This window comes from Dermacentor andersoni, chromosome 9, assembly GCF_023375885.2.
Source record: "Dermacentor andersoni chromosome 9, qqDerAnde1_hic_scaffold, whole genome shotgun sequence".
NCBI classification, from domain to species: Eukaryota; Metazoa; Arthropoda; class Arachnida; order Ixodida; family Ixodidae; genus Dermacentor; species Dermacentor andersoni.
The window spans coordinates 26888685-26916383 of NC_092822.1; the positions used below are offsets into that span (position 1 = coordinate 26888685).

The 27699-nt window shown below is 45.6% G+C and overlaps 1 protein-coding gene across 3 annotated transcripts; it reads right to left on the bottom strand.

The window, feature by feature from the left end:
- Positions 1-1770: 1770 nt before the first annotated feature.
- Positions 1771-26375, bottom strand: LOC126527506 (uncharacterized). 3 transcript variants are annotated; one of them, XM_055068688.2, is made up of 10 exons: positions 26152-26354; positions 22315-22409; positions 18163-18288; positions 14897-15016; positions 13277-13479; positions 10468-10595; positions 6902-6986; positions 4628-4771; positions 3503-3610; positions 1771-2000 (listed from the first exon to the last, which is right to left on the bottom strand). In XM_055068688.2, exons 2-10 carry the CDS (start codon positions 22382-22384, stop codon positions 1848-1850), a joined length of 1137 nt encoding a protein of 378 aa, XP_054924663.1. In that variant the 5' UTR covers positions 22385-22409; positions 26152-26354; the 3' UTR covers positions 1771-1847. The 3 variants fall into 3 exon arrangements, with proteins under 3 accessions (XP_054924663.1, XP_054924664.1, XP_050031292.2); XM_055068689.2 differs by lacking the exon at positions 14897-15016 and having other exon boundaries at positions 26152-26368; XM_050175335.3 differs by lacking the exons at positions 3503-3610; positions 4628-4771 and having other exon boundaries at positions 26152-26375.
- Positions 26376-27699: the final 1324 nt, after the last annotated feature.

Genomic DNA, 27699 nt, shown 5'->3' on the forward strand with positions numbered 1-27699 from the left:
TTACACGTTTCTAGAGGCAAAACACAAACGTAAACGCCGCGCATGCATCTTAAGTAAACTGATTTTTAATAAAATCGCTTCAATGCAAATTAGACGTCCCAAACGCGAATAAATATGCGTTACGTAGCGTCTATACCGAAATATAAAGATGTACCAATACCAATTTTAATAAAATCGCTCGAATGCAAATTGCACGCCCAAAATGTCATACTTGTAAAGTAAAACGTGAAAGCTAATGGACGTTACCACTGATTGACAGCTCGACGGAAGAGGGAAATGGTGAACAAAACTTTGGGTACGAATAAATGTGCGTGTTACGCAGCTTTTATAACGGCATTCAAAGATGTACCGATACCACGGCCGCAGATATATATATATATATATATATATATATATATATATATATATACATACACATACACATACACACATGACCAGTGATACTACGCAAGAAAACTACCCAACGAAAACTCGGGTAATCTACGCCAAACTATATGTAGCACTACGAAACAACGGTTTGGATAACGGCCATAAGTATGCATGCGCGTATTACTAATTTTGTCGCGTACTAAAATAACTCTTACTACTACATAAGGCCAGGCTGCGCAAGTGATCATGTAAGGACACAATTACTGCGCACGTGTTGAAGCTATTCGCATATGCCTTATCAGTATGGGTCGATACGGACGCAATGCGACGACGCCCCTCTGCGAATATTTTAGTAACCTTTCGGGTAATTGCCCTCCGGCCTTTTTTGCCTGCACTCCCAACATCCGCTATGTTCAATGAACATCGATCAGATACGATGAAAACAGTGCATGCATGGGCAAGAAAGAAAACGGAAGGCTCTTGAATAAACCAAACAGGCAGACACACCAGTGCAGGAAAAAAAAAAACAGCTACATGAAAGCTTTAGTACAGCAATCCAGTTGGTTGCTTACAGTGCAATGCGTCCGGCCGATATGTTACGACGGCAAGTGAATAGGAAAACCCCGCACAGTGATCGATCCATATACTGGGACGCGGGTAGCGGTAAGGGATTATTTAGCTGTTTCTATAGGGCGGTTATCTGAATGCCTCTAAATCAATTTGTGCTGAGCAAAACGCCAGTGTTAACGCCCTGCCACGCCGACGACTGCATACGACTGAGAAGTCATAGGCTGACGCTGTGGTGCTTCCTACAGAACTCTGAGTGGTCGAAGCGTTCATCGATGCGTTTTTACAAAGATTAAATGTATATTTGGGACATCAACAATAACATATATATCATTGATCATGCGAGTGTAATGGGTTACAACTGGGACCTCATTGTCTTTCGATAACTGCCTAAGATTCATCCTTTTGCATACGACTTGCAGCGAACATTCTATCCCCTGTTTTCTTCCTACTATACATTTGCAGCCGTCTTCAATTCGCCAGCTGTTCCATCAATACATTTAGTCAACCAACCAGCTGCTCCGCCTTTTCTGGGGCTGTATCAAACCCTAGACCTCTTACCTAACGTAACCGTTGTTGTCCTCCTCTCACGCCGGGAGCTCGTCTTCTCGGCCACTGGTCAAAATGCTTCGGCATGCTAAATGTTGTACTCTTTCAGCTGTCCATTAAATGCTAGCGCATTAAAAAAATCGTATAGCCAAGCAACCAGACAAACGACACGGTTTGAAAAAACGTAAAAAGTACCGTCGCGAAGCAATTCACTGTCGCGGATACGGGCGCTTCTTCCACGGGAGCGATAAAAAGAAAATCGTGGATACGGCAGACACGACTCAATTCTGGTTCCACGCAGGTATCGTTATGGTTTATTACTCTGCTCTCACACGCGCTATATCGTGGACAGTCGCCGCGACTTAGGTGGCCGTCACTGTCTTGTCTGGTCTGGGTAGCTTGAACGCGCTCAAATTGAGCGACGGGCACACCGGGTACTGGTCCAGGTAGTAATAATCCAGGTTGAACACGGCCACGCCGTATTTCGTCCGGTGCCTCACCGATCTGTCAGGCAGCTGTGATTGCGTTGTTCGTTATGCACCACAAGCGTAAACAAAGGAAGCGAATTTTGTACGAACAGCGCATAGCGGAAGACACATGAAAGCTACGCCTCTTGTTTCTTAAAAGAAACGTTAACTATCGTCAAAACTCGAAGCAATAGAATAATATGAGCGACGATAAGAATACCGAAGCGAGTGCTGGTTTGCGTGGTGCACTGCATAGCGAATAGTTCCTAAACGCGTACGTTTCACAGTTTCTAACGTTTATATCAGTACGAGTATAAGCGAAGTTCGCCGAGAAATTTGATATTATGGTCAGCACCGTGTGTCAGCAGATGGAGAATTCATGCAGCTTGGGGGCTGCGTTCGTACACATCGAAATGCTGAACATGAGACATGAGCACACAAGAGAATTTTTAATCTAGAGCACATGAGAAGAACTGAGTCTGTTTAGTTTAGAGGAATTTAATTCATAGTGAAATTTGTTCATCTGCAGAAATATCGGTGTTTCCCTGTCTTCTGCTCATACTACAAATGAATTTTACAATACAGACTTATTAAGAAGTAGTGCAACCTTTTCGAATCAGGCCTTTGTGATCAAGCTTCTGCATCATTATCACGAAAAAATACCAAGATGAAGCAGCAAGAAACGCCCGATACCTTGTTTTCAGAAGATAAGGCTGTAATTATCATCGTTCTGTTTGCTGTATCAGTAAAAAACAAAGATCGTCCGTTATTTAGAGCGCGCTGATCTGCACAAACGAATGTAATGTTTGTCTTTCTGCGAAGCTTTATTTGCAATAAATTGAGTGTAGTACATAGTTTTAATACAACATCTGAAACATTGTATATAAGAAGCTATGCAATAAAGTTCTCAAGACTGACTAGTCATCATCGTCATCTGGCTATTTCACATTCACTGCAGGAATGACACCTTCGCTATAGCGCCAGACGTCTCTACCAATGCCTGCAAGTTTCCAAATCTTCTCGCGTCAATTAACTTCTTAACCCGTCTTCAATGGAATTTTCTTTCCACTGGCACTCGTTCCACTACTCGGATAGACCACCGGTAATCCGATCTGTTAGCGAAGAGCACTCCAACAAACTGCATCACTGCGGAGCTATGATAATGACTTCCTGTTGAATTACCTTCAAAGTCAAGTAACTCGAGTGCGAAAGAATTTGCTCAAGTTTTTTCTTTTTTTTTTTCTGGTGTACCAAGCACCTTTTCCTGGTTAAAGTTGCTCATTGACATTGCAGGAAGCTAATACGCTAACACAGCACGAATATTTTTTGTTTGTTGTTCTCTGAATGCCGAACATTCACGTGTGCACTTCTTTCTTTATCTGCGCCTAGATGTGTTTTTCATATGTGTTTCCTTTGCCTCAAATATATACTTCAGTTGCTAGTCAGCCATTTGCCGCGTTGCCTCTTAGTCCTGTCTCTATATTGAGGCTGTATACGGTGCAATAATATTGAACCATCTAGCCCTGACCCGTAATGAAGGTCAAGCTTACCAGTGAGCTTGCAGAAGCGGTAGTGAGGTATTCTATGACAACCGTATTGGAGAATCCGGAAGGGACGCTGTGCCCATCTCGAGCTGCGCTTCCAATGAGCGAACATCGCTGAAGCCAAAAGAAGAGACACGAAGAAAAAGCGAACTTAAAAAAAATGAAGTTAACCATGCGTAACGTTATAATTGTGACAGAAATCGATGATTCATATATATATATATATATATATATATATATATATATATATATATATATATATATATATAAATATATATATATATATATGAATCATCGGCGAACCGATATATGAATCATTTAGGCGAACCTGTGCCCACAAAAACAGGCTACACTTAAAGAACGGCGACAACGGCGAACACAGTCAGTGACCCTCAAAATCTGATCAGCGGGTCAAGCGCTCGGCTTTTATAGATCAGTCGTCGAGCGTTCCAGACTAATCGCTGGGACCCGCATGTCTTCCACAAAGTTCTACACCATTCGCGTCACGCGATGGAACCACATAACACAAGGTTCGGTAAAAACAGACAGCGGACAGAACCATCGATAACTTTCGAGAAACTTCCGATGCATGCAGGCGCGTCCTGCGCTGTGTGATAGAATTTGTTAGCTGGTGAAACGTGGTCGCCCAATATAGACATACAAGTACACGTGTCAATAAATAAATAAATAAATAAATAAATAAATAAATAAATAAATAAATAAATAAATAAATATATATATATATAAATAAATAAATAAATATGCATTTATTCCTGACACGATTAAGATGTGGAACAGATTGCCTAATGCAGTTGTGAGCAACGAGGGCTCTGCCGAATTCGAAAATACGTTAGATACTTTCTATTGCGAGGATGCATACTAAATTTTTGCTACGAACATTTTTGTTTACTTTTCTTTGTATAGCTACTGTTCTTTGCTACTTTATTTTCTCGTTGTTGCTGTTAACTACCAAGAGCGCCAATGAATGTGTATGGTACATAGAAAGAAAAGTATGTATCATGTATTCTTCACACATCACCCTCCCTGTAATGACCCGAAGAATGGGGTTGACAGTATCAAATAAATAAATAAATAAATAAATATATATATATATAGCTTCTTGGTACTCACAGTGGAACGGGGAACAAGGTTTAGGCCCACGCAGTGGCTTCCACGTTCCGTCTGTTGACCGTCGGTAGTGATTAGAACCAACGCCGCGGTCGTAGATATGGCGACGGGCAGGTGAATATCTCGCATTAATTTGATCACGTTGTTCTGGAATGGATTCGACGAAACGAGGTTCCCATAGTGAAACCGAAACTATGCAAAATAATATAACTCGAGCCGGTTAGCGTAGCATATAGTTCAGATTCTATAGAGGACCAGCGCTTGTAGGAAAGGGCACTAAAAAAAGAACATTTCGTGCTGACTACCAACCGTGTACGAGCTTACTTTATTTCTTCTTGCCTTGCGAGGTATAACAGCCGCAACAAGGGAAGGAAAGGAAGCCCCGTGTTCCGGCCCCGCCCCTATTTTTTTCTTACTTTGTTGCTTCTTGCGGCTCTTACAACTTGCATGGAAATAAACAATAAACGCATGGGGTTACTACGCAGCATAATACGCGTTCTCTTTTTTTTATTGGGGGGGGGGGGGGGGGGGGGTTCGTTTAAGCGACGGCCCTGCCAAATCTGAAAAAGTAAGCCACCTGCGCACAGACAAGGCTGTCTTAGTTCCCTGGAGTGCGGTCATTACAACCGGTGACTGCTTTATACGTACCGTAACATTCTGGACATTTTCGATCGTGTCGCCTTCTGCTTCTCTTAGTGGAACGTATACGATCATCGCTGCGCTAACAGTAAAGCAAAGTTTCACGTGCAGCGTTAACTCATTAGTACTTACCGGTGGTATGATCGGTTCACTGCACAGATATGAGCTGTGACGCTAGCTATAGACACACGCAAAGCGATGGATTTCATGTGGCCATCCTTTACTTCTACGTTGAGATTTTATGCCTGCGACTGCTATAGGGCAGTCTGTTATATCTTTTTCACGTCTGCCCTTCCGTGAGCGTTTCCACGCCCACTTTGATTGCAAAGGTATGGTGTCTGTGCGCGGCTAATAATCCAAGCATGACGACCCGGTGCAAATATTATGGAACATGGTTAGAGTGCTGAGGAAAGCAAAAACACTAACGCAAAATGCACAGGAAGGGAGATGAAAAGCAAGTGACTCTACTGCACAAAGAAATACATGCAATAAAGGTCACACAAACCCTTTGCACGACTTCAAGGCGCCCATGACGGGACGAATTTTTCTAGCGTACGGGAACAGAAGCGCAAATAAGTGTTATTGAGATGCAAATAACCTGTCGGAGTCAATGTGAAGCGTAGGGCTTAAATAAATGCTATACCATTAAAAGGGAACCGTACAATTATGTTTATTTTCTTCCAATGAAACTTATCTCACGCCATAGTTATACTTATGCACCGAAAGAGTGTCACAACGTCTGTGCCACTTGTGTCACATTGGCACGTGTATGCAAGTGCATTTGCTGCTCTATACCAGTTGTGTCACTTTCGCACATACCCATTCTGTAGTGACACTGGAGCATTCTGGGGCAATTCTGGAGCATTATAACAGAATGGGCAGGCACCCAAAGACGCATACCGAAAGGGTTAATCACATAAAATCAAGTAAATCAAACAAGCCAACTGAATTTAAATTTATGTAATCCGCTATTCCATTAAGAGCTCAGTATGCTTTAGAGATTCCTGCGAAACGGCATTGTGTGTTCAGTTTTTCTTAAATTTTATTGCGCCAAACTGAGGTGCGCCGACACGAACTATTCTTTGACCGTCAGCATACAGGGTTCGTATAAGCCAGTTAGCTGGCACTTGTACTTGGAACATATTGTATAACCTTTCTATATATGTGTGCCTACAAATATATCCAGTAAGGAAACGATGAACGCCAAGCCCAAGGGAATAGGAAAAGAGAGCTTAGCTTTAACGGTCTAAGCATACGTAACGCAATTTCATGCTTGGTTCGATGCCTACCCGTGCCAAGACAATTCATGTCGACGCATCACGATAGGGGCCAAGGCTAGGGTCGCCAAAATCACCAGACAATCTCGAAAATTGGGAGGTTTAAGCCGCTCATAACTTGCGACATATGACAATTGAGAAGGAAACAGAAGCTTATATTCAATATTTATTGGCGACCAACGACAGCGAAAGCGTAGGCTTCAAGACATGTCGCACCGAAGCGGAAGCGACGGGTGACGAAACGTTTGCCGTAGTTACGTTACCTAACTCACAGAGCATGCGCAGAAAGGAGAACAGATTTTCAAAGCATTAACAGTTAGTAGCGTACGCTGTTATAATGTAGGAAAAGAATCCTTCTCACCTTGCTTATTAAGGCATCGCTTATTCCAATAGTGCAGGGGACGACGTCTCTTTCGGGGTGCGATTGGAATATCACCAGGGACACGCTGTAAATAATACAGAAAGGTGGCTAACCGGAAATTCAGAGTACATAAACAAGACGAGCCATATTCATGAGCGCTTTAACGAATCATCACATCTCCTGCTTCCTAAAGAGGAATCAGTTCATTTTTCTATTTCTAACAGACAAGGTGGGACGTACAGAATAATAAAAGTCCTCAATTCTGCTGCTTGATAAGGTGGCTACGTACTATTTTGACTTCCGATAATCAAGCGACGCTTCGTTTCTTGCGTCGCTTGGATCAAGCTGACAAGACGCACACGTGATCTTTGAACATGCATGCTAGCTACTCTTCCTAAACAAAATTCAGTAGCGAGTGAGTCCTTGTTAGCGTCTTCTCTCACTTATTGCCCGTGATTTTCTCTCGTTAGTTTCCTCCAGGTGTACGACCTTGGCTTCTTTGGAGATAGCAGTGACCTTACGTGGCCTCTAGGGTTCGAGGTGACTCCACGCCACGAAGGCGGAGTGCAGAGTCATTTAACCACCCCCGAATGCATAGACCCAACTTGACCAAGAGCATCACATAAAAGAAATTTAACATCATAGGGCACAGAGAAATAAATACTACTCCGTATCGAATATATATAGTTCTAGTCCACCGCAACCATTACTTGCAAAACGTAATAGAATAGTCCTGCTTCCACGTGGTTTCATATTCCCAAATTTCGTGTCTTCTCGCTTGAATGACCAGAACAAAATTTGTGCAGTACAATGTGACGCGGACTAAAATAATCCGCCCTAGCCTAACTACACCACTGCTCTTACGTTCGCATTAGAAATGCTGTTCACCTTGAAGATAAGTTCATTTCGCGTGATTCCTTTCAATATGTTAGTAAACACTTGTCTAAGTTGTCTTGCTTAAAACTTGCGAAAACTATCGCGTACGCCAGCGACATCCCGCCCGCCGACTGCTGAGAAATGGTGAGGAGAGAAATGTCGTGTGTGAATCTTCTAAATGCAGAAGCATCTTTGCCCCTGACGAGCAGTTTTCCAGTAGGCTCCCAAATAAAAAAAAAATCGAGGTTGGTGTAGGGCGAAGCTAGCGCTGCCGACGTTAGACAAGCACAACCGACGTTAGACAAGCACCACCACCTCAACTGTCGTTAGACGACGTTAGACAAGCACAACCGACGTTAGACAAGTACCACGACCTCAACTGACGTTAGACGACGTTAGGCGACGTTAGACAACAGCCGATGTTAGACAAGTACCACCACCTCAACTGACGTTAGACGACGTTAGACAAGCACAACCGACGTTAGACAAGCACCACCACCTCAACTGACGTTAGACGACGTTAGATGACGTTAGACGACGCTTGACAAGCACCACCACCTCAACTGACGTTAGACGACGTTAGACGATGCTAGACGACGTTTGACAAGTCCACCACCTCAACTGACGTTAGACGACGTTAGATGACGTTAGACGACGCTAGACAAGCACCACCACTTCAACCGACGTACGTCTCGCGCGGTCGCACGTGTGCGGAAGTGCTGCATACGTGCTCGCTCCTCTAGGCCTTCCGCCAAGCACAAGTGCGTTATTGAACTAACTCAATTTTTTCAAAGTAAATCGCATCAGAGAATTCGTAGAGTACAAACTACACACAAGCTGCAGACACGATAGCTTCGGATTATGATGCGAATATACGAGAAAACATAATTCTGCTACGCGGAATCTCAAAAACGTCTTCCAGCCGCCTTTTGAGGACTGCGAGTGGCCGCGGCCGCTCACACATACATCGAGGCCATACTGCTTTTTTTTTTTTTTTGGGTGAGCACCAAGCCCACGAAGAATGCCGGTTAACTAGAGGCTACCAGCTTCGCTGTATGCATCCCTTGGCGAGTTTCGAAGTAGGGTCCTACAGCGGCGCAGCCGGACGCATTGGGCAACTGACGCAACTATAAAAATAAGATTTGTCAACTTCAGCCCTCTTCTTTTCTGTGACAGCAAAAGTCCTGAAAATATTGGCACGCGCATCACCTTGCATAACAACGATTTCCTTAAAAGAAGCGGGAACAGCTCCGCGAACGTCTGATTCCATCATAACTTAAAGTCGGCGACCAAATAAGAATTGCAAGGTTCTATGCACACGGTCCAACTCGAATACACTGCGTCAGCCAATTAGAATCGAACATTTGCCTAAAGTCAATCGGTTCATGTATTCAAAACAACTGCTTTCTCCGTACAGATCAGTCTCTGCGACACTGATTTCAGGATGAAACCTGAACGTCCTGGGCAAATTTTACGTGTGGCCTTGATACCACTGCTCAGCCATATCTTGCCCTGAAACAATTAGCTTTTGTTTTCCAATTAGCCTATAGCATTTACATCAGCATGGCAAAGCCATTAAGATGGCAGCGGACTCCAGCTGCCTCCGCGATCTTTCAGAAGTGAAAGGCAGGTGAACTGCGTTTCCGTTGGAGGAGCTTGTTTCTAAATTCTAGGTTGACGCAGGTGACGAAATTGGTGCTGATGAGAGGGAGGTGCGAAAGGCCTGGCGTGCTGTGCCAGCGAAGCGTAGACTTGCCGCGAAGCAGTCCACGGAGGGAGCACGTCCTGGCAACGAAACGCGAGGCCAAATGCTTCACATGATGCGGTTCCAACCTGAATCTTCCTTTCTTTAACCATGTGGAAAAGGTTGCAGCCTTTGTTTTCACGTCAAGGTAAACAGAGAGGTTTAGCTTTGCGCGGTACCCAGTAGGTTTACGTGGTACGTTAGACCTTTTCCGCATGCGCAACTTCTCCGCCGACATCAACATCCGCATCAACAAAACGCATCACGGACGCTAATGCTGTGCCGCCTCCTGCCGGGTGGAAATCTGAACACCTTCCCGCTCGGTGACGTCTATCCAGGCATAGCAGCGTCAAAAGATAGGGCGTATCTAAAACAAAACGATAAAAGATCGCCAATACTTTGTTCCTAAGAAAATGAACTAGTTTTACATTTGTCGCATCCACGATGGAGAGCATGCCGCAAGGGCGAATTCGAATCCAGGCGGGCGGTCGAGGGCTGGTCTGGTTACCGTCAGTCACGCAATTGCGGTAACCGGAATTTCAGTAAAACTTCATTTGGGCCTAGTTGGTACATAATTCCGAACTTAACGTTACCTAAGACGAACCACAAAAAGAAAGACACGACACAAACTGGCGCTGACTATCAACTTTATTTTTTTTATAGTCAGTTGATAGTCAGCGCCAGTGTGTGTCGTGTCTTTCTTTTTGTGGTTCGTCTTAGGTGTTTGCTCTGTTACGTTAAGTGCAGTAACCGGAACGGCAGTCAGAAGGACATGGCCAGTGGGCCCGACGTATGACGTAATACGGTAACGTGTCACGCAAAGCTAAAAAAGAAAAATCTCTAATGTCTCGACATATGTAGCTACAGCGTTTGCTAGCGTAAGGGTTCACGCACTTTTGCACGTGCTGGCATAAGACCTCGCAGCAAGGAAAGCAAAAGGTTTTACCCGCTCAGAAGATCGCGGAGCTTTTCTGCGTTTTCCTTCGTCACGTCGGCGTCCGCTGGGTTGATCTTGATTCCGACAATCTTCGGCATGTCCACGGCACTCGTTCCCTTGATGGCGTCGAAGGCGAACTTCGGGAAGCAAGATAAGATAATAGGTGGTCACGCCAACGCGCGCACAGCAAGCGCTCGATCGCCAAAGGTGATCCTAATCATCATCATCGAGTTAAGTTATTTTCTTGTGAAGGCTCCTAGCGGAGATTTACATAGCAAGGAGGAGGGGCAGTCATGAGTAATAAACATTGGTAATTTGTATGACCAGAAAAAGAATATTGTCAGCACAAGAGGAATTATGGGAACGGGAACATGCATATAAGAGCAATAAAAGTAACACACGTAATACCAAGAAGGCAGTCAGGGCGCTCACGCAGGAGGGTTACGCAAAATTAAGCACGGCAATCAAAAGAAACATCAGTTGGTGAAGGGTGTTTTACTGCATATATCTTAGCACTGCTTATTGAAACCTTGAAGAGTTATGTTCATTTACTATAAATAAAGTCAATGCACATCTATGGCAACTGGACGAAGTTAAGAGCATTAGTCGAACCATGTCAAATGCATGCTAAAATGAGAATTCGCAGTTTCGCCCAATAGACGAAGCACCGGGAAATGCAGCCCACGTATGGGAAAAGGTGTCTCGCTTTGAGAAGTGCGAGCTGGTGGTGTTGCGAATTCGCAAAAGGCCGTGAAGTCTTACATGACGATAAGCGTCACGGGAGGCGGCGGGCATCGCTGACTGACGGCGTTTCTGAAGTTTAGCGCTGTGAAGGGACAAATGTCTGAACCTCTGTGCGGAATATGCGGGAAAATAGTGCAAGGTACGCAGAATAGTACTTATATTTGTATTTACCTGTCGTACCTATTTTTTGGATAATAAGAAATAGGGGCAAATCTTTCTGATTCGCCCTTGTAGTTTGTGTCGCAGTAATATCTAGACGAGGTGGTGCCCGATGTGGTGGATGAAGTGCTGCTTCGCGCAGCCCCAGCAAGTCGCTTGTTTTACTCGCGAACAATTATCATCATCATCATCATCATCATCACCTTCAGCCTGGCTACGCCTACTGCAGGACAAAGGCCTCACCCATAGTTCTCCAATTGCGCCGGTCATGTGACAATTGTGGCCATGTTGTCCCTGGCGAACAAAATGTGCGAGGAAGTCTCGGCATAGCGCGGTGGTGGAGTTGCGTGCGAATTCCGAGCGAGGGCGCTCCGGCTTATGCCGCGATGCCAGCCAGCTTTGAGGCTTGAGCCGTTTGCCTAACAACAAGAACATACCTGGAGCACATTTTTGGAAATAGATGAAGCATGTCTATGCTGCAGCGAAAATTTGGAGGCTACTCAGCACATCCTAATGGAAGGCGAATATATTCGCCCAGTTGTACCCACAGGTAGCGTACACCTTCCACAAGAGCTTGGGTTTAAAGTGGACGGAAGCATCAACCGGTCAGCAGACAAGATAAGCAAGACACGTTTAGAGTGTTCGTGGGGAAAGAAAGCAGTGAGGAGATTGATACGACCCGATCTCTTAAAGTCATGACTAGCTGTACAAGCTAGATTTTGAAGCACAAAAATACTAGATAAAGAACGTGTATAGCATACGTTATTAAATCAAATAGGTTAGATGACTTTTTCACCATGCCGTTTCAAAGCGGATGCCAATAAATCATCATCTTCATCATCGCAGGGCATATCGGGTGCTAAATCAAGCCCATAGCGCTTCTTATAGCATTACCTAGAGCGACATGTAATTCGTTGGTCAGACACCCGGTGATCTATCAAAGTTACCGAATGGATGCCAAGACAGGAGAAGCGCAGTCGGGGAGACTAGAGAATGAAGTATTGTGATGAGATTAGGAAATTTCCACGGGAAAATTTATGTTCTAAGCTGGCGCAAGACAAGGACAATTGGAGATCGCTGGAGAGGTCATTGTTTTGAAGTGGACATAAGTAGGATGATGACGATGACGACGATGACGTCGAAGATGACGGCGACGATGACAGTGACGACAACGATGATGACAGCGATGATAACGATACCTAGAAGGATATTTGACACCACTATCTATGCTAGTTTTGTAACTGACGCTGTGCCCGGGATGCACAGGACATGAGCGTGTGACGTATGTGTTGAATCCTGGTTGGTCTAAAACTTGATCACGGCTGCACAAAGTGAAACCTTACACAACGAATTCCTTGATAAACAGTTTCAATTCACCCGCACCGCAGCTTAAAATAAAGTTTTCTCAGATTAAGGTGACAAGGTACTGAAGGTAGGGGAAGAAAACAAAATTCCGCGATTAAAACTGACGCGCAGTGACCGCAGAACTTGTCGTTCTTGCTCCCAACTTCCCGTTTAATACAACTGTACTAATCATGCAGTGGTGGTTCTCATGGTAAAAATAAAAAATGCCCTCGCATAAAGATACAAGAAAGCAGTCGTACGCACTTAAAATTATACCTTGAAATATTACGTTTCAAAACTACGATTTGATTGAGGCGCGCCGTAACGAGAAACTTCGGATTAATTTTGACTACCTGAGGTTCATTAACGCGCAGCCAATGCGCAGATCACGGGCCCTTTCTTTTTCCTGCATTTCACCTTGTTCAAAATGCAACAAATAGAAAGCTAAAGCCGAAGCTGACACTACGCTCGTATGCAATGTTTACAAGAGTGTCTGGTCTAAATACTCTTGCCTAAAGTGTACAGACCATTGCACGTTGGACGCCCGATGGCAACTTGGGAACGCGCTTACCTTTACTTTCGCCATCACATCGGCAACGTCTGAGAAGTCGTCTGCCAGTACGACGCTCAGGGCCGCGTAGCCGTTCTTCTCCCAACCGTCGATGCGGCCCAGACTGGCGTAGCATGCGACGTCCTGGGAACCATCGTAGTCGAAGCCGACGTACTTGACCTTGTCCTCACCCAGCGCAGCGATCGCCTGGAGGCCCGCCTTCGCTGCCGGTGACGAATGAAATGCAAGCGTCAAGTGAGCAGCGCGAAAGTTTCTATCCCACAACGTAGAGCAAATTTACAGATGATAGGACAGCTTGACGAACCCACATCCCCTATGAGATACACGTCGGCAACAGCAAAGGAGAGCACATGCAAATCACTCGCGAACAAAAACAGTAGGCATACCATAAAACTCACGCACGAGATCTACAGACACGTCAACAGTCATGACAAGGAAATAGTCATTCGCGTACAAACGATACGACGTCATCACAACACGTATTGCAGACACTCAAATGTGCGGTGCCAAAAAAAAAACAATAAAACTGCCTACGCGTTGCCGCGTCTTTAATGCGGTAAGGACGATGTCGATAAGCACTATTCGGCACGTAAAGAAAAGACAACAAAGAAGAAGATATTACCGCGTGCCTTGAAAGACCAATCTGGTTACTACTACTGCTGATCGATGCTTTTGGCCCCCGAGTTTCTGACGTCGCAACATTATTTAAATATCGTTACGGTAACCTTTGATTTATGCACTTATTTGATTCATCTAGGTGCTGAGACAATAGTCTGTCGATCATAGCTAAAAACAAATTGCTTAACATTTCTTTTTTAAATAAAGGGCATGTTATGACTGAATAAACGCGAATGCCTTTGTCCCTTGAAATGACTTAATATGGCAGTAGATGAAATCATTAGGCTCATTGAGATTAAATGAGTGTTCACAGATCACCACACGTGTTATTAGCGCCTTTAGGTACGCCATGCCTTCTTTTGTCCTCGTGTTTCTTTGCCCTTAACCGTTCTTGTCAAGTTCCACGAACAAGCCCGTATTGCTGCTCTTCTCGTCGTACCTACGTTCATCTTAGTGGGCAGTTTGCTCGGCGTTCATCAAAATAAACCGTCCACAGCATCAACTACTTTGCTTATATTAGTAATCTTGTGATTTTATGTCTGTGTTATGAATACATCGCCGTTGTTTAAAAAAAAAGCAAGAAAGAAACACCGTTGAAACGTAGAAGAAATGCCCTCCAACTATGAAAATAAATAAACCACTCGCAATATTTCAATTGAAAGCGTGGTTCCCTCTTTAACCATTTTTCTCTTCTGTATGACTCCAAATTATTGACGATTTACATAGGCTCTCCGATCTTCAAGCTTCGCACATTAATTGAACGGGTTTTCAGTGGTGAGGAACTCGTGTGTCGCGTGTTGCATGACGTGTAGGATTTATTTCCTCCTGATGTCTTTTAACTGAAGCGCAAAAAAAAATTTTCCTTGCATGCGTTGTTGATGCCCCAAATGCCTTCACTTGCCCTTGCAGAGGCAGCTGTCGTGGCAGACTTTGACGGAGTGGCTAGGCGAATAAGTTGACGGGAATATAACCTTCCATCGGAGAAGAATGAAGGCGACTCACGTCCTACGTTCCCACACGTTGATCCCATGCTGTAGATGACGTTGTCGCACGGATGGTACAGCTGGACATAATCGACGGTATCGTTGGCAGCTCTCTCGGAAGTGACGCACGTCAGACCCGCTGCGAAGATTGTGCCCAGCGTCAGCGTAGTACCGTTTTGTGTCGGTGAGCCACGAAACATCGTCATCTACGCAAGCACTTGCGACTTCAAGACGTTGGGCTTAGCGTGACTAGAACGATTTTAGCTAACCGCATGGCAACGCAAACTCAATGAAAACATAACCGGACGTGGTTTAATCTGCTGCCTTTTGTCAAAGCTGTTCAAGCGCATACAATCCATTAGAGCACAAGGAGCCGTTGCTGGGGTCATGCGTATCGCAAGGCCTGACGGAATCGCCCAGTCATGTCACATATGAGGCGGTCTGGCGGCCTATGTCTTACAATTAGGGGGCCTATATACACAGAACAAAGAACTTGCGATAGAAATTTTTCAGATCAGATGCTAGATATCCGATCGGGCTGACGGACATTATTGGGGAGGTGGGCAGGCAAAAGAAAACAGCACTGCTAAACGGGGAAAAAATGTGGATCACACCCGAGGTGAGCCAAGTGGAATCGAAAGCAACCGGTCGTGTCTTGTCGGTCGAGAAAAACCGCAGAACAATTTGCACTGAGGTTGGAGCTAGGGCTGCCGCCATCTGAATCCCCATCTGACAACTGAATCCGACTACTGGAAAGTATATCTCTACCTTAAAGGCGTGGACACATAATGGAGGAAGAGGTCAAGAAATGCCACAACCAAGTACAGGGTAACTGAAAGCGTAAATATATGACCAGGAGTCATCAAAAAGAAAGTGAGAGAAACAGAAACAGCAAATTAGATGCAAGGGCTGGAAACAAGAAAGACAATGCAAATGTACAATAATTGCAAGAAAGAAACCAGAAAGAAATATTTTTACAATAACAGCAAGGGCAGTGCCTCGCTTTTGAGACCTGAGTTGGTTGCCTAAGGACAAACACTGCGGAGCAAGTACTCGGAACAGGTTGAGGTATGAGTCTGTGGCAGCGAAACTCCCAGGAAATCTCAGCATATCCTAAACGGAATGCAAAGGTGATCTCCCAGCAAGACCCGTAGGTTACGTCCATCTTTCAGAAGCGCTGGTATTTAAAGCGGATAAAACCATTAACCGGTTAAGAGTCAAGTTAAGCAAGAGACGTTTAGAGCATTGGTGAGAAAAAAAGCAGGGAAGAGATTGTTAACACCCGATCCGCTAGAATGAATGAATATTTGATGTTTAATGGCGCAAGGGCCAGATGTGGCCAAAGAGCGCCATGCTAATGATCCGCTAGAAGCACTCGTAATTGTACAACATAAGTTTGGACGTTCCTATAAGAGGAAGAGAGAAAGTATAAGGAGACGTAATTAATTATGATTGAGGAGATGAGAGGCAACATGCTAGACAGATAAGCATGTATAGCATACCTGATCCGCTCAATCTGGCTAGGTGACTATTTGCTACCGCCTTGTTTCGAAGGGGATGCCAATAAAGCATCACCATCTTCTCCTTCCTTACATTTGCGTTCCCATAGAAACGAGAACTTACTTAGGCCTAACTATAGGACGAGCTCTTCGGCTTGGGCCTCCGCCACAACGTGCGACTCCATCACGATTTCGGCTTGTACACTTGTGTTTCACTTTACGCCGTAGTTGATCAAGTAACAGCGACGCGAAATCGCATTCTCGAGCTAGTACATCTTTAAGATGCCTTCTACTTTATACATCGACGATACCATTTCAATTATCCGAGATAGCACTCACGGGTCCGGTACGACATTCCAAATGTCTGATAATGCATTTCTATCTTAGAGCCCAGCTCTTAGTAGTCCGTTCCTACTGAGCGTCGGCGTCCTCGGCGTATCACGAGCCAACGAGCACAGCGAAGGATGCAAAAGCGAACGCCGAGCGCAGAGGGGGATGAAAAACGGCGACAGTGAAGAAAGTGCGAGGAGGAAAGCGGAGAAGGAGGGTGAGGGCGAAATCGCGAGAAGAAAAGCGTAGTGCGGTGCAAGACAGGTTCTGCGGCTACGACCGCTACGAGATTGCGCCAGAGAAGCGCGCCGACGTCTGTTGACCGTCAGCATGTGGCGAGCGCGTCCACTGATACCATATATGGAAACAAAGCGCTGCATGAGCAGAGGCCCGTCTGTGGCTGCTACTGTGAATCGCACCCACACGTTACCCACGCGCTGCCTCTCGCGATATCCCGATTAGTGGGGCAGTAGCGTCTCACTTCTCTCCGTTTGCAAAGTGCCGCACGAGACAGATTACCAGCACCAGGCAATATATCGAGAAATAAATACAAGTGTAGAGCTGTGCTTAAGATCTCTATTAGGCAGTATTGTAATCGTCGGTGAACTTTTTTTTTACTAAGGCGAAAGCCTTGTATGCCCCGTTAGGAGAAAATCCGTCGTAGTCGGCGTGATCGAATGATGGCACCAAAATCGCTGACAGCGCAAAGTGTAAAAACACGTTAAGGAATACTCAACATTGATGTCGAATTTCTCAGGGAAGTTCAAGTAAACAAAGTGAATTAATGGACTCGAAAAGAAAATTTGGTACAATTCGGTCTGAGTGGGAATCGAACCCGGGCACATCCGGTGTGCGAGACAAGCATGCTTCCCCGACGCTACCTCGGCTCCATGGTTCTGACTGAATAAACATATGGACTAGTGCGTGCGTCACTGTGCACGTGACGGCGCAGCCAATGGGGAGGAGGTGGCGCCACGTCATGAGTGCATAACTCGAGCTGGTTCGTGACGTTGCGAGGTCTACAAACGGCATAATGCGTTCGCATTCTCATCATGCGCAGCCTTAGGTGTCAATGCCAATTTTTTCTTTACTTATTTAGGGCAATCATACAAAATTGCCCAAAGATCCATGGCTAAATGCGAACAATTACCTCACTAGGAGCAGTAAAAAGCGCTAAACAACAGGACGAAGAGAGGGACACAGACAGCAGTGCTGTGCTCTGTGTCCCTCTCTTTGTCCTGTTGTTTAGCGCTGTTTAGTGCTCGTAATCATGAATCAACTAGCCCAAATGCGTACTCTTCTGCTTGACTAGATCGGGACACCCTTATGGCTGCAGTAAACGACGGAGCAGGCGACAAAAGCACATATCACTGTCAAGTATAATGTCCCTTTAACAAGTGCAGCAGCGGGTGGCTTCCTTCCTACGCCATCCATAGTGTTTCTATTGTCGGCTTACCATACAAGCTAGTGTCGCCATTTCCATCGTCGGTGTTGTCGTCGTGAGCTGGCGGTCCATTCCCCGTACTATCGGGAGCAGGCCTAGCCAGTGGTGTCCCCGTGCCTTCTGCTTCGCGTTCGGTGACTGCAATGTGACGGAAAACGGCGCCAGACAGTCACAGAGCGTGTACATACATTCGGGCCCGATGTCCTAAACGCCGGCTCACCGTTCTCTCTATAGCAGGCGGCGTCCTATTCGCCATCGTTCTTATCACCACCTTCGTGGCTGCCGTATATACGACGCAGCTCGGACGCGGCTGTAGCGTCACCTGCGGTATCTTGGCGCCACAAGTGTAGCGGTCTGCGCCTTCGCCGTCACGCTTGTTCCGTTCCTGACACTTATTCTCAGAACATTCAGCCGTGACTAACGTGGCTCCCGTGCCGCACACAAATATAAAGAAGCAGAATTGCCTCAATCATTAAGCTGAAAATGTCACTGCTCCGCTGTGAAGCTGTCAAGAGAGCATATGTAGTGACAATGAACAATTGCGATCGCCATTCCCCGAGTTCCAAGGGCTCGCGTAGCTTATGCTAAACTTGCTCTGGAACGTCTCTCTATGCCATCAACAGAAATTCTTACGCGAAAAGGAAATAACTGGTCCTAATTCGCATTTACATAAGCGTGTGACATGTAACTGCTCTGCAGCCGATTTGTAACCGTAAAGTAATCCTAAGTGTAAGCTTTGAAGTCTCAGTTAAGCCACTGGTACAAACGCACGTGAAGTTGTGAACGGAACAATGCAATCGGGTAGTTAAGCTACAATCCGCATTTGAATTTATGCTTCGGGTACATGGCAACATTGTGTATATATTACAGTTGAGTTAGTACTAAAACAAGTTTTATGAAGAACACCTTATGACATTTCCAACTATTAGATGCTCTTATTTTTTAATCTGCTACGTGTTTCCCGTATCACCATTGCAATGTCACTGCAGTGTTTCAGGTGTTGTCATTCACTGCCCTAGGGAAGGATAATGAGCTTCATCCGAGCGATTCATTCCCCTTTTTAGCCACATTCCCTTCCAAGAACTTCCTCAGAGTAAAAAAGAACGAAACCAAAGGAACATCATTGACTGTGATCTAACAAGTTCAAGGATGTGTTTGCTCACAAGAACGGGTCTCACTGATTACCCAGCGCACACACGCCAACCAATCAGAGTAGCCAAGGCACGGTATAAGCCTATTAGCTGGCAAGTCTTTGATTAACGCATGCGTTAATGCTATACATTGCCCTGAAAACAACGCCAAAGGATGAAAGAAATGAGGACCGCACATACCATGTACTAAACATTCACACCGACGCCTTTCTTCAAGCTGCAATGCGAGCTCGTATACATACACACTGATGTGCTGCTTCGAGAAGAGAATAACGTTGGTTGAACGAGGAATCCGAATGGGACCACTGCTTCGTCAAAAGGACTCACCTTCATCAGGCAGAGCTGTGCCAAAGACAAGCGCACTTGTCTAAACGTTGGCTACGGTGGCATTGCCTGTTCGACCAATGTTACTGGCAATGTCAGAGAAAGGGTTTAGCTACAGTCTTGGAGCTCTTTGGACCACGGGCACCGATGTTTCAAGTCATATTGCACTTGACTGTACCTCATCATGATATAGAAACGTTGACCAACATTCAAGAAAGGCTCACTACAGCATTAAGTCGGTACCTTGTTTTTTCAAATTTCTTCCGACGACAGCTTTACCGAACTATCGTTATTAACAATCAATTGCTATTGCGTAGGATCACATATATCTATACAAAACTCTGAACGTTGTTGCAAATGCGATGGTGAGCCACGTGAAAATCTGAATTGTTATTCAGATTTGCACGTGTGATGCGATTGTGGCTGTGGAAAAATGGTTGAGCATTGGGCTCCTTCGCCGAGGCATCCACGTTCGATTATTTTTTTTGACCCACCAGGGTATCTTTGTAGCTATGGCAGCTGTGCTTCTGACTCGAGGACGCGGGTTCGATCCCCGCCACATTGGCCGCATTTCGACGGGGCCCAAATGCAAAAAATGCTCGTGTACTTAGATTTAGGTGAACGTTAACGAACCCCAGGTGGTCGAACTTATTCCCGAGTTCCCGAATTTGGCGTGCCTCTTAATCAGATTGTGATTTTGGCACGTAAAACTGCAGAATGTATTTAATTAAATTAAGGTGGTTCCAATTAATGGAACCGGCTCCCTACTTCATCAGCCTCAATTTGGGACACCACTAATTTCAATATCGCCGTTCAAAGTGTCTTACAGTGTGATTTTCTAGTCATATCCTGTATTGCAAATATTGTGTATTTTCCCCACTCCTTTCTGGTGTACCTACTGTGCCTTGAAAGTATGTATAATACAACAAAAATATAATAAATATATAACTCAAATAAACAAATAAATATACGTTAGACGCGAGCAATGCTCCGCTTTCACGAATCTGCGTGGCCATTGCGAATCGCTGCTGAATGCATGTTGGCACGTGTATTAGTAATAAAACGACTTGGGCCGGTTCTGGTTCTACTCCGTCACTGCAATGTGACGATGCAAGGAATCCGCCACGAAATGCTGCTACACAACGCGTGCTCAAAAAGGTAGTGAAAGATTACCACGTGACCATTTAGGGAGTCACGAACGAAACATGAACATACGGTTGTGTGCAGTTCGAAAAGCTGCTCTCTCTTCCCACCACTCACGCCAAGCTACCAGGCAAGTTGCGGTGCCACACACCACGTTTGTACGGCGGCATGCGCCGCCATATATTAAGAAAAAAAGCTATTGCTGTCAAAGGCTCAGCGAGTAGCTGTGTTTACGCAGCTTCTCAGCTACGTTCTCCGTGATAGCGCATCTTCAAAAATAAATTCTTACGCTAGAACTACTCGAAAGCTCATGTGACCACCGATCGTCACATTCAACATATCAGTGATGACGAAAGTTCAGTGGCAAACAGCAAGTTGAACTTACATTCCACTCCGCTGATTGGTTAGGCATAGTCTTCTATTCCAGCGCAAAGATGGTGAAACGAAGCGATAAACGAACTTCATATTCTTCGCCATACACGCGCCATGTACGCTGCAAGACTCGATGCAAGCAACATGCTATCATTGCGATAGCAATTATGCGCACGCTCCAGGGGCATTTCTACCGTCTTCGTCGGCGACGCCGTAACGTTCCGTATAAAGTCCAAGGGCGATAGCACCTTCGTTGCGCGCCGTATTACGTACGTGCGAGCGAAAGCGTGCGAGGGCGAGCTGACGATGGTGGCTACACCACGCGCGTACAACGGAGGAAAGCGGGGAGGAAGCGCGCCGTCTTCGGTCGCGCGCAACGCACCAGGGGGACGGGGTTCCTACTCTGGCGGCAACTACGTACGGCGCAGCCGCACGGCTCCTATTTTGAAAGCGATCTGCGATGGGGACAGGGTCTAGGTGGGCCGACGGCTCGTAGCTTCGTGGGCACTGTGTTCTCGGCGCTCAGCTTTCGTTGAAGCTACAGGCAGCACGAAGGACACTTTGCTCGCTTTGCGCGTCAGTGTTTTGACAACGAGTATTCGCGGTAATCGAGTATGATGCGTTCATGTCAGCCTGGTGCGTGCGTGACGCCATGCTTGGCAATTTAGTTAGTAGGCGAATATTTACACCTTTACACGACTTACAATACAACTACCCTTACTTCACATAGATGTATACTAATTTGTTATTGCAATCGATGCTTCTCCTTTCGGGCGAAACTGCGACTTTTTTCATAGGTCATTAAAGAATAAACCCATGCTCAAATTCAACGCTCTTTCGTACTGCCTATTTGTTTCTCGCATTTTGCACTGAAAACGAGCAATAAGCCTAGAGAATTAGGGTCTAGACTAGTTGTTAGCGTGGTAGTATGATGAAACGGTGAGTAAAAAAGAAATAATAAAGCGTAAAGCAGAAGGCAACACATATTAACATAAAGCCGTTCTTCATCGCAGCGGAGATGTTCTGAATAAGCGCAGTGCTCAATACCTTGTCAAACCAGACACTCAATGAAATTGCATTTCACTGCATTCAGTTGCCCAAACCGCACTTTCACATTCGGGAGACAAGCTTAGCAGCACTGGAAGAAGTGAAGGCCCTCTTCAGGCAAACTCACTTAATATGATGGCGACGACGAGAAATAATAGGCACAGCGCCGCCACAAGAACGACGACTATTATCCGCATGCTCGACGATCCGAGGATGCCATCTCTGCACAAAGTTCACACAGCATTAATGTGCATGCATGGGAATCAGAAATCGAAATGAATTCTGGGGTTTCAGTGCCGAAACCACGATTTGATTATGAGGCACGCCGTAGTGGCGGACTCCGGAATAATTTTGAACCCCTGGGGTTCTTTAGCATGCCCACAATGCACCGGACACGGGCATTTTTGCATTTCGCTCCCATCGAAATGCGGCCGCAAGTGGCCGGTATTCGATCCCGCGACCTTGTGCTTAGCATGCGCAACACCATAGCCGCTAAGCCACTACGGCGGGTATGGGAATTTCAAGAAGACTTCGGACTACCGCTTAGAAAACCAGAACTACCGGAAGCAGCTTCCGATACTGGGATTTGCGCCTGTTGCAATGCTTTAACTGCCACTGGCAGAGCAAGTAAAATGTTGTTATTGGTATGTTGGTAATTTGCAAAACAAGAGGCATGCGAACATTCGAAGTATCATAGTCAAAGAAAAAGAAAATTGACGCTGACCACGGACATAAATAATAAGACATTTCAGCATCAATTTTTCGTTTGACTACGACTGATCGACCAGTCCAGTTTTCGTCACACACCTGAGTCTTCATTAGAAATTTAAAATTGTAACAGCGGTGTCTTTTGCTATTCCATTCGTATATCCAATCCGAGAATTCTCTATTCGAAAGGTTTCAATATTCGTTTCTATTAGAATTTAAACGATAATATCAGTTATACATACAGTCTCGAGACAGAGATCGATGCAAGAGGACCCTTCCGAATTTACTGGCAGCAAGAGCCACACTTGTCGCGCAGATGAATGTCACGGTGCAGATGCCGTATTCACTCGAATATAGGTGGACCCCTACATATCTAACTCGCCGAGAAATTTTAAAAAGTTACCTCTAATATACGTCGACAACCCAAAAGCTTTTAATACAAACGAAAAACTTTGAACATGACGCACCCTTTTATACCGTAAGCTCGATTAGTATATCTCGCTAGTCGATGCCACAAGCTGCATCATTGTCGGAACTGCCAGAGACTTCATGCTTGCCATGCACCCGAAGCAACGTCGTCATCAGTGCCGTAAAGTGCATAGTATATGCTGCATTTCTTAAAGCTAATGTGGATAATCTTGGGACTGACTTTACGGCGTTAGTTCGGTGCATTAGCTAGCTTTGCTAACCAATGTAGGTCGAGATTCTTTGTTCACGAATATAGGTCGATAGCTCACTTTGGGTGACTTAAAGAATACGAGAGAAGATAAGGTTGACCTGTATTCGAATAAATACGGTACCTCCTGTGCAATAGTTTCTGGTCCTTCGTAACACTATTTGCTACAAGCGGTTGTCGCGATGAGGACACAGCGATTTAATATACGGACAGTCTCGCCATGCATGCGCCTTATATAAGGAACGTGCAGTGCTGCACTATCGCAATCGCCCGCTCCAGTGGCTTAGCGGCTATGGTGTTGCGCTGCTAACACAAGGTCGCGGGATCGAATCCCGCTCGCGGCAGCCGCATTTCGATGGAGGCGAAATGTAACAGCACCAATGTCCCGTACATCGGGGACACGCTAGAGGTCACCCGGTGGTCGAAATTGTTCCCGAGACCCCCAATATGTGGCGTGCCTCATAAGCCACTCGTGGTCTTGGCAGATAAAAGCACTGAATTCAATTCAGTATCACAACGGTCTCTTTCAACAGTAGGTCACCAGTAGCTCTGCGCGCTTCTCGTGACCTATTGTCTCCTTGCTACATTATTATACTGCTTTAGAATAGCGCTTGTTGTCTTATGTACGTTAAGCGCAAGCACCTTAGCGGGACGTTGCTGTGCGCGTAATTTCAATACTTAGTTAAACGTGCGGAAACGCAAATGTAAGAAAGAGGTTAAAGAAAGAGCGTCGTCCAATGTCCTGTGTTAGAAGACAGTGCGCCGTCTGTTGTCTTGTGCCAAACGTATCCAAGCGAATGCAATCCATTAAGAACCATCCTGTTGGTATACCGACGTGTCTCTTTTACGCACACGGATGCCGGAAATGCAGAACGATCTCAGAAATTGGACGCATTATGCACTCGTAACTAACATTTCAAGCGAATTTAGAGGAAGCGAAAGCTCATTTCGATAGTCACAGGCGATCAACGAGAAAGTAGCCATGACGAGAATTCACGCTGAAGTGAGATCCGTGGGTGTCGCGAAGTTCGAGAACGCTATTTCTTAGCGCGCTTGAACGTTACGAACGCTGAACTCGCCAGTAACGTACGTTATCAAAGCGCACGTGAATCGCTGAAACTCAATAACGTTCGGAGCATGCGCAGTGAGGACAACGTTGTTCCTTTACGTACGTAGCGTTGTCCGTGTGTGTCGCTTGTGTTCTGGCGATGTTCGTCACACAGCTGCGACATGCCGTTTACGAAGATACGCAACAGTTACACGGCAAAGTTCAAGCTGACGGCTGTAGAGTATGCGTTTCAACACGTCAATCGTGCGGCAGGCCGACATTTCAACATCACTGAGGACACGATTCGCAAATGGCGGATATATTCAAGCTATCGACAGGCGATGAAGTGGTATCTCGTTGCACAGTGTGTACCTTTGCATAAGACGCACGTTTTACGAAAAAGTACGTCTTACACACAAAGGCTTTCGTAAAAATGGCTGTTCATTGGAGCGTACGTCTTATACTGGGATGCGACTTGTGCACCGGTGAATGCGGTATAATTTACCGGAGTAAATAAAGCCGCAAGTCATAGTAAAGCATAACCAAATCTCTTCGTGAGGTCGTAATTCACTGAGCAGCAACCCAGAGGAAGCAGGACACTTACTCAGTCTTGTCTGCAAAAAGAAAAGAAGGACGATAAAAACAGGCTGAAATGCGGCACACTATTGAAAACCGCGACGTATGTATTATACGGTCTAGAAGGAACGTTCGGGCATATAATCTTTGACACACGGTCAAGTTTCCCCCAGCAGGCATAATGGCCTCAACTTGGGAGCACCGATTATGAAAATTAAGATGGGAACTGGGCTCTCTATTTCGCGGATTGTTTAATATTACTTTTATTAGACGCGCTGCAGATTCAACGTGTATGCAGAACGGACACATGCAAGAAAGAACCAGTAACAGAAACCTAGGTACAGCAAGAGTGATGAAAAAAGAACAAACACAATGTACACTGGGCGGCGTGACACATATCAACCAGTATATAATGAATCAAACGCGCTTATTGAACTAAAAGCCACCTGAACATAATCTAATAGCATCTTACGCCCATTCGAACTTATCTCGCACGAAATAACTTACTTTCATGCGCACGAAATGACTGTAGCACCATGCGACTGATTGTTGCAGAGAGAAAGCGGCAAAGTCAACAGCCCAAGATGGTGGCACTAAAACGTTTCCGTGAAATGCCATATGTTAAGCGAAAAAAAAAATCCGGTGTTTTCTCACGATATGATCATAAGGCATGCGGTAGTGGGGGGACTTCGTATTAATTTTGACCGCCTTCGGTTTCTTTAACGTGCACCCGATACATGGTACGCGGGCGTTTTTGCACTTCGCCCTCATCGAAATGCGACCGCAGCGGCCTGCAGGATCTGGTCCCGCGGGCTCGGACTTAGCAGGGAAACGCCATAACCCCTATGCCTCCACAACGGCGGGTGCAGATTAAGTACGACTACGTCGTCCTGACAGTTAGAGCACGGAAAACAACAGAGACACAGAGAGAGTCGGCAGAATCTAGGTGAACTTACCGGCGCCGATGCTCGTTGCGCCAGCGGCAGATGGCTGCGGCGTTGCTGCAAAAGAAAGTCAGCGAGCTCTCACAACGGTTACCGCGAAGTCGACGGCGCTGCGCATATCGTTTGCGGAAGGGAGGGTCAACTCACCGACGTCGTGGGGAAACATGCCTGAAACAAAAAAAATTCGTTCCCGGCATTCAACGCGAGGTTGCATTGGCACGTGACTGTGACGTCACTCGAGGTGCGCTGCTAACGAATAACGAACGCGGCAACCTTTCATCGCGAAATCGGAGCACCCTGACCCAATTCCTAGGCAACGGTGATAATGACGAAACCTTGATAACCCAAAATGTGCTCCGTAGCAGATGATGATGATGACGATGATGATGATAATAATAATGATCATAATTTAATGGCGTCCTCTTCGAAGCGGGCCGGTGACAAATAGTCACCTCTAGCCTGCAGGGTATAGGGCATCTGGTGCCATCTCTCGGCAGACACGCAGTGAGTTAGACAGCACACGCGCAAATAGTTTAGCAACCCCGCAACGCTCTGTGCGGTATGATCAAGTTGGGTTTGGCTGTTTAAAACACGATTGCGGGAGCCGACAAGACTTGATCGATGCCGTATATGTAACCTAGCAAAGTTGCGCCCCGTGCCTGGGCGTTACAGTTTACCGTAAAAATGGAGCACGGAGTTTAACTCTTAGATTTGTCACTCAATAATACTCGTAATCGCCATAATATTTGGTACGAAGTAGCAGAAGACGCACTTCCCACTTACTGCTTCGTTCAAGGTATCAGCGTACAACAGCCCGGTATGGTAAAACATTCGAACTCATAGTAGTAAAGCGCAGTGCTTCTCATCACCATGCGAAATACTTCGACATCAATCACTCCACGAGCCCAAGAGAGGGAACGAAAGAAAAACGCAAAGGAAGGTCACGGAGAATAAAATGAACTGATTGCAGTAGTAAATGTGCAAAATGTACAGCGGCAAGATATCGTTGGAACAGGCTTTTGCAGTGTTTTCGACGTGATACCTGAACGACTTAAACGGCGATGATGATTGCGCAGACAACTCGCACTGACGCCGCAGCGTTTGCCGCACTTCGCATCACGCGAGGAAATTTAAAGCCTTTAAAGGGACACTAAAGAGAAAAATGATTTCTTCTGCATCAGTAAATTACCTTTCTACGACACCAAAAACACCACTCTTACCACGATAAGACGCTTGGTAAGCCAGAAAAAGCGCAAGAACGAAATACGGGCGGCGACGCCTCCTGGAAGTTCCCGCGCCTGGTCGCTGTGACGTCATTGACTTTGATGCCATCTTTTAGGGCTTACTTACTTATATAGCGATACAGGTTGACTACATTGTTCTAAAGGAACCAAATAATAAACATTGCAAGTTTCGGCAACCTTTACTCAGCCAACGCGGCCCAAATGCGAAAACATACTTTGGAGTCCCTGACGTAACAATGACGTACCGTCGGGCTTTCGACGCGAAATTCAAATGCTGATACTTCGACCTTCTTACTGTCATATAATTATCAAACTA